The sequence below is a fragment of the Aplysia californica genome, unplaced genomic scaffold, assembly GCF_000002075.1.
Source record: "Aplysia californica isolate F4 #8 unplaced genomic scaffold, AplCal3.0 scaffold00222, whole genome shotgun sequence".
Lineage (NCBI taxonomy): Eukaryota > Metazoa > Mollusca > Gastropoda > Aplysiida > Aplysiidae > Aplysia > Aplysia californica.
The window spans coordinates 967,292-975,583 of NW_004797492.1; the positions used below are offsets into that span (position 1 = coordinate 967,292).

At 36.6% G+C, this 8,292-nt stretch overlaps 1 protein-coding gene across 1 annotated transcript in view; it reads right to left on the bottom strand.

Annotated features, from left to right (window-relative positions):
* Positions 1-1,424: 1,424 nt before the first annotated feature.
* The window catches only part of LOC101858034 (GATA-binding factor 2), a gene marked incomplete at its 5' end in the record, with an annotated part of 97,206 nt that continues 90,338 nt past the window's right edge, over positions 1,425-8,292 (bottom strand). Inside the window, 1 exon segment of the mRNA XM_013083284.2 lies at positions 1,425-5,854. Within this exon segment, the coding sequence (XP_012938738.1) occupies positions 5,405-5,854 (450 nt within the window).

Genomic DNA, 8,292 nt, shown 5'->3' on the forward strand with positions numbered 1-8,292 from the left:
ATTATTATTATTATTATTATTATTTTTGTTATCATTATTATTATTGTTGTTCTTCTTATTTTTCCCAAACCTTACAAAAAGAAACAAATACGTTTATATCTACATATATGATATAAATAATATATGAAATGGTTTCCATTCCGAAATATCTGTTTAGAATGTATATTTTCATCATCTAAACTTTGTAAAAATCTGAGCATGTTTTAGTGTGCACTCTGCTTAAAATGTCACCAACTTCTGCCTCTAGCATTCTGAAAAGACGATTCATTCAAGACGGATCTTGTAAAAATCGAACGGCAAGAACAGGTTCCATAACTTGCTAAGTGTTCTGAACGCCGTCTGTGTTCCCACAATGAGAAGATCGTATTACTTTACGCTCATATTGTTTTACGACAAACATAAAATCTAATAATAGACAAAAGAGCCAGCAAAAAAAAGGTTCTTTTTGATAAATGGGAACTTCTCTATTTTTTTCTAAGTACTTTTTCTGGTAAAAGTGTATATTTGAGCCTTTTACTCGGAATTTGCTTTTTCTGTCTCCGTCGCTCTCTGTTGGGGGCTAACATGTGGAGAAGAGGTGAAGTCATGCACAAAAGCAACATCAGTTTTTAACTTATTTAAAAAATGAGGGCTCGAAGAAGATCTTTACATACAAAAATGCTAACAAACAGTAGGGTTCAGTTCTGCTTATAGAAGTTAATGTTTTCTTCTTTTTTTGGGGGGGGGGCAGTATAGTTTGTTTGTTTTTTTCCGGGTCCTTAAACGCTGGGGTATTTATTATTAGAAACTTTAAGAGCGTTGCACTTTTCTAGGAGGGCATATTTCACCTGCTCCTAACAACTTTGGAAATTACACGTTATAAATTACAATGCAAACCATATCTACCACGTAAATATTCACACCTCCTCCTCTCCCCCCTCTATAAAGTAAAACGATCATACTTCATGGATGTATTATTATTACATCACGAAAATAATGCAAATCTACTAATTCGGCACGAGAAAAGCGTGACTTGAAACAAAAGTAAAGAGCTTTTCTTGAGTAAATGGAGTCATAATAAACTATAGGTGTCTTTATTGACAGTTTTCCTCGTCATTCTCAGTCCCTAAATATCTTCTTCCAGCTTTTTCTACTTCTTTTCCCCCTCTTCTTCTCTTTCCTTTTATCATCATCATCATCATCATCATCATCATCATCATCATCATCATCATCATCATCACCATCATCATCATCACCATCATCATCATCATCATCATCATCATCATCATTATCATCATCATCATCATCATCATCATCATCATCATCATCATAGTTTTTCGCAATTCACTCTTGCTTCTATCACATTCTCACCTTAACGCCCCTCCTCAAGTACAGAAACAGGCCAACCAATGACGCTCATGAAAAATGTAAGAAAAGAAGGTTCATCTTTTTTAATAACTTTATTCAAGTAAATGAAACCAATGCAATAAAGAAACGTCAATACTTATTACAATGTATAACTAAGTAAAAGGAGTGGGTCGGGGGCCCTTTTTTGTGAAGTTTTAACCAAACAAAAAATAAAGACACGACCACTATAAACCACGGGAACCGACAAAACCTCAAGAAAAAACGTCCATATTTAACAGAAAAAATCTGTCCAATGTTTATAATCCCTTCTATTTTTATTTATTAATTGTTTTTCTTACTGTATGCTGGATTTTCTGTTAACACCACCAATCATAATTAATAATAATAATAATAAAAATAATAATAATAATAATAATAATAATAATGATAGTAATAATAATCATAATCATAATCATAATACAATGTATCTCTTCTAATCAAGGTGCAACGTATCCATCTCCTTTATTTTAGAAAATGTCCCTTGGCAACAATAATGTTTGAAAATTAATCTTGCTGAGGAGATAACAAAAAACCCTAAAAATGAACAGTTTGCATTAAAAGATACGTTCTATAATAATTTCTTCTTAAGAAAAGATTTTTTACACCCAGTTCTTGTATGAAAAGCTAGGTAGTTAAATAAGTGAATGAGTAAACATAAATAAACAGATAATAAGCGCAGGTGTGTTTCCAACAACTGAAATGAAAACTCCTATGTCCTTTAATTTAGTAAACTTTCCATATTTTGAGCGTGAAATGAGACTGTAAAAAAAAGGAAAACATTGGGAATCAAGATACACATGTAAATATTCGAGAACAGAAGTGTTCCCTCATAAAGTACCATAGAAAGTATGAAACTTGACTGAAGCTGCTTGTGAAATTTATACCAACAGGATCCGAGACATTTAGTTATTTCCGTGATCAGTCGCAGAAAAAAAATAATTGCAGTGATATAAAAACCGAAGAAATGATAGAAAAGGAACGCCGCCCTTCGTCCATCGTGATTATGCAAACACGCACACCCCAAAAGTTTGGATGCTCGAATTAATTTTGTGTCTATACAAAACGTCACAAAATTTTAGGTTCCCTCTATTTTACATCAGCTTAGAATCAATAAATGAATAGTGTAATATGCATTATATCTGAAATACATTTAACATACATTATTAAAATCTTAAACCTATTGCAAAATACTTTATTGAAAAAGGCATAGATATGAAACAATTTTCAGTGCAACTGATAAAGTACCCTCTCATGAACGATGTTTTTAGTCGAATACAATTTTTAAAAAGTTTCTACAGGATTGTACAATAAATATAACACCTCGATCATTACCTAGCAAAGGTGAGAAAAAGCATGCTACGTTTTTGGGGGGAAAGTTTGAAGATAAAACAAGTGTGAGAAAAGATTCAGGTGGGAGTTCTTCCATCATTCCTTCGTGTTAAACTATTGATGAATGTAGAAAAATTTGGAAAGACACACAAAAGTATTGATTTGAATCTAATTTGAAAGTGGATTTAGCAGAAGCTATCCAATAAGAGATACTTAAATTACAAGAGACGCACATGACATTTTCGAAAATTTGTTCTTTTTTTTCTGAACTAGATTAAATAACATCTTGGCTACTTCTAAAATCAACATGAAGTCTTTCATTTATCCAATAACATGTACTTCAAAGGTATCGATAACTTAGAAATGTTTATATCAACAGAATGAATCTTCATCATTTCGTTAATGCCCCCTGGCTATGCGTATCATATTATACTTTCGCAACTATGCAATTCTTAATGACATGGTTTTTGGTTATTCGCCAATGAAAATGTATTTCTCTTAGTGAAGTAACCACAAAGCCAACAACCCACTACTACTTTCTGATCAAGCTTAATAATCATCTACAGAAATCGTAGCATCTTACGACACAGAGTAGATCGAAGAAACGATCGTGCAGATAAATGTTCGCCGTGACTGTTCAAGCAATAGTCACAGCGATATGCCACAATAGTATGTGTGTGCAAGACGGAATAATCATGAAATACGTCGAGCTAATTCATTTAGAATTAGAGTCAAGATAAACAGACATTACATCAGATTGTTTTTATAATCAATATGTAGGATAATTATGTTCACGGAGTCAATGTCCAGAAATGTACATAGTGTGAATATTGATACACCTTTTCTTTACTTGTTTTTTGTTTTTTCATAAATATGACCAAAGACTGATACAATAGGCAAGGTAACAAAATATCCAGATTAAAATAATTGCAATAATATTATCTTGAAATAGGCAGCGTCATTAAACACGACAAAACAGCAAAAGAATTAAAACAACAAAGCGCATCATTGGTATAATATTTCATCTAAGAAATCGAAAGGACTGACTATCAGCAAGTTCCCGTGTCCTTTACACAGGCAAGAGATGCCAAAACTGTAAACGGTACTCACACCTCAGTCCAGTCCAACAGAATCGGCATTACAGCATACAAAACTTCTTTGTTTCATCAATATTAAATAGTTTTTTAATTATCACTTCCTTATTTTGCCTGCAAGGCAACACAGAAAGTTGAAATACAGGAATTTATCTTGAACTGAACCCATTATGTTATGTACATACAATCTTTCACTGCGCAAACGTACAGCTTCCAAAGTTCTCATTGACTATGTTTGAGTCTGTGACTTTGATATGCTTCTTCCATCGGATCGGGTCAGATGCCAATGTTACGTTCACACAGACGCTTCATTATACATTACAATGAACATCATCTTTCATGGTATTTTGTTTTATAGATATTTGAGATTCACATAATTCCTTTACACTTGAGTACTTGTCATGGTTTTGTTGAGACATTACAAAGTGTACGCTTGGTCCTTGTTAGGATCTGCTGCGTAGATAAGAATCCTCTAGGCAGATGGGCACTTCTTCTTTGTTGTTGTTCTTGTTTCTGTTGTTGCTGTTATATTTGTTGTAGTTAGTGTAGTAGTTACAGTTGTTGTAGTTGTTGTTGTTGCTGTTTTTGTTGTTTTATTATTGTTGTTGTTGTTATTGGTGGTGGTGGTGGTGGTGCCTGGAGATATCCTGAGACAGATGAGTCATTGTGAGGAAAATAAAAGTTCAGATTATCTTTGCACATTTTCTGCTCACTGCTACTCAGACTCACTGTTGTCGACATCGGTCAGCCTCCACGCTGGCATAGTCTGATAGGTCTGCGCAAATTCAAAGTGCCAATGTTTTTTTCATTGCTAATGACATAACCGGACAAATGGATTGGAGCCACCATAACGTGCATCGGTAGACTTTTAAATCCGCAGCGTGTTTCTGAAGAATTCAAAACTCAACAACGAGATATGCGTACTTGGTGCCAGTGTTTGTGTGAAATTCATCTGCCTGTGACTTCATGAAGAGACTAAACGATGCTTTGAACGTTGGCTGTACACAATTAGTTTCATCAGCGAATTGTGGGAGTGTATTCATTGACAGTTGTCATAACTGTCAACCCGAGCACTTATGGCGACGTTTATAAGATATGTAATCTCCGGTTCACAACTGTAGGAGTGAGAACATAAGTTTAAGTCCCCGAAGTTGGTGACACCAGGTCGCACTAGACGACTGTGTAAGTCTGCTGCTGTGTCAGCAATACATGGAGACTTTAAACGGTGTAAAACCAGTATCTATTTATGCCAAACATCGACAACGACGGATCCGTTGCTCCGGATCACGCTTGATGTCTCATACTGTGTCTTTAGCACCAGTCCATGTGGAACTTAGGCCATCTGTCTTGTCCAGTGTACATGACACGAGCCATACAGCGTTAAACCCGAAGTTGGGAAACGCTGGACGTTCCATTATGACGTCAGCAGATATTGCGTCCAGTGTGGACAATCTAAACCAGCCTGGGCCCTCTTTAATGTGGACTTTCAAAGCTTTTTTTCTGGCAGTACATAAAGCAGCCTGGATTGGCGTAAACGCTACCCAAAAACGACGAGAGATGTTGTCTTTTCATCGGGTAGCGCTTGGCATTCATTGTCACGCCATAGCGCCTACCATGTTGCTCGTGGACAGATTCAGCCCGCTGGAAGGTACACCGTACGAGGAGGCAAACGAGGGTGACTGCAGGGAGGACGGGAACGAGGGGGACTGCAGCGACGGCGCGAAGGACGGGGACTGCAGGGAGGAGGGGAAGTTGTTGGAAAAGCCACCGCCGAGACCTCCGGCCAGACTCCCGCCGAGACTGGCACCCATCTGGGAGTGGTGGTAGCCACCCCCGAGACCTTGACCTCCCATCGAGGTCATGTACGGGTTCATCGAGTGCATACCGGGGCTGAAGGAAGGAGCGCCGAAGCCGGTGAAGGGTTTGCTGTCCCTAAGGAAGTCTGACATGGCCACCATCCCTTTCTTGCCTTTCTTGCTCTTCGTTGACATCTTTCGGTTCCTGGTCTGAATACCATCCTTCTTCATCGTCAACGGCCGGTTTACCTGTACGGAGATCAAACAGAAAACAAAGTTAGTGAGAAAATTATCGAGATCGTCCTGCTTGAGGGCATCATTTCAAAACAAAAAGATGTTAACATCGTTGACAAAGAACATTGTTGAAAGTAACAGTATTGACAAACAATAACATTTAAAAAGAACAAGATTGGCAAAGAGCAAGATTGGCAAGAAACAATGTATACAACTGACACTGATGATAAAATAAGCGTACATTAGTTGACATATTTGTAATATTATACTGTTATCATTGACATTCCATGCTCGTAATTTTGTCTTTCAGAATCAACTTTGTCTGCCATTTCGAAAGTGATTGTAGATCTGAGAAAATAAATCAAGCTTGAACGGAATGAGCTGACGACAGCAGAAAATAACAGGCTTTGTTGGGAAAAAAGGGGAGGGATGTTTTGGTGTTGTTGTTGGGAGGGGGGTTGGGTGGTGGATGTGGTTGGTGAGAGAGTTTGGTTTATGAGAGGTGATGTTGGTATTTATTCATTCATGTAAACAGCAGTACATCTACATGTATTTCAATTCAAAACGTTAACCTTAAGGTGGAACAATTATATAATAAATATAGTATAATATATATATATATATATATATATATATATATATATATATATATATTTATATATATGTATATATATATATATTTGTTTGTTGTCAGCGTCGTCGCCTTTAGTCGTTGTCCCTTGTCTGGGAGTGGGTGTGTGAGTCGACAGAATATTTAATGCAGACGGCTGTTAACCGGGTCGATATGCCTTCAGAACGCAGATATTATCTCGCTTTTTAAATAGATATGGCACAGCCTTGAGCATGTCTATCTTGATGAACACCCACGGCCCAGAAGCAGCTACAAGAACTGAGCAGTGTTAGAACGAACGCTGCTTTTATGCTAATTACAGCTAATATGTAAATAAAATGTTTGACGCCCCTGGTGTTTGACAGCATGTTGGAGAACTGTCGGTGGCTTTTGTTTTGTTTTGTTGTTTATCTCTTTTTATAATCCAAACTGAGCACATGTACGTTAATATTTTAGACCTTTGTGATCGACTGGCTCAAACTTTTTTGTTTTACACCAGCGTTATTTCTGTCCAGATTTCATCTCTCTGCTTGTTACTTTTCTCTCCTGTGAAAGTTTTTTTCTTAATGTTAAAGAACTGTATGTTCACGTTTAAACGAATATTGGAAATGCAAGTGTCAAGGCTTTTTACATTTTATAGCTAAAATTTCCCTTGATAAATGTGACAATCACACTTCTGGGAGGCATTATCATAAACCGAAAGGATGCGTGTTCGGGTCCCAAATGGCGATGATGATTTTGCATAGAGTTAATTTGTGGCTGATAAAGAGAAAGACCGCGCGTGAGAGAGAGAGAGAGAGAGAGAGAGAGAGAGAGTGAGTAGAAAAGGGATTGGGGTGCTGGCGGTCGATTTTGTACTTTATTATGAATGAAAATGGTCTGAATGAAAACACATTATGCCTTTCATCTGAACGTCTTATTTGTGTTCTTAAAAATCGCTATATACCAGGATATCTAAACGATTGGAAATAATGTCTACGCATTGTAGGAATTGAAAACAAACAAAATGAATTTGTTTAGTTCCTATTTATAATTTTGCTCCAGGGCGAGGCATCAATTGCACTAATCCCCTACATTCAGGACTAGGATCATACATGTAGATTGTAAAGATCATTAACGGGCGGGCGGTATATTGTACAAAAGAAATGTTTATCCTACGTTCATGCTTAGAAATTCGCTCCCAAAAAAACTCTCTGTTTGGCGTAAACACTTATTTGGTTATTTATTAAAAATGATATTGCAAAACAGCAGGGTGATAATTTAAAAAACAACAACAAGTGCAGTGATAAGATAAGTTTGTGTGTGGTTTTGAAGATTTCTGTACGTCGTGGAAGGCAGCTTCAGATCATTCTAAGACAAACCTATTACGTTGGAACATCTCAATCACTTAAATCTATTTTGAAAGAGTTTTATGTTTAAAAACGAGAGCGCATTTCAACCCCTTAATTGCTGAGATGTATCGACCAACTTTGCACATACGAATAAAATGTTACTTTTGGAGAGAGTTTCATCCCTTATTTAAGAATCAACAACAGCACAAATCGCCATTGCAGTGTTTGCTAAAACGTCTCATGTAAATCAACCGCAGGAAAAGTGGCAGAGAACAGTTTGGGAGAAGACAAGCAAGTATGTACTGTGTACGTCAACAAAGCAGTGAAGATGTTAAAGAGCAATAAACAACGTGTGTACACACACATGGAGTTCTATAGAAAAAAAATGAATTCTTTGACTTTTTGTATTTGTTTTATTGTAAAAGTTATTTTTTTTTCCAAAATACAAAAAGGACTGGAATAACATGCTCTCTCTCTCTCTCTCTCTCTCTCTCTCTCTCTCTCTCTCTCTT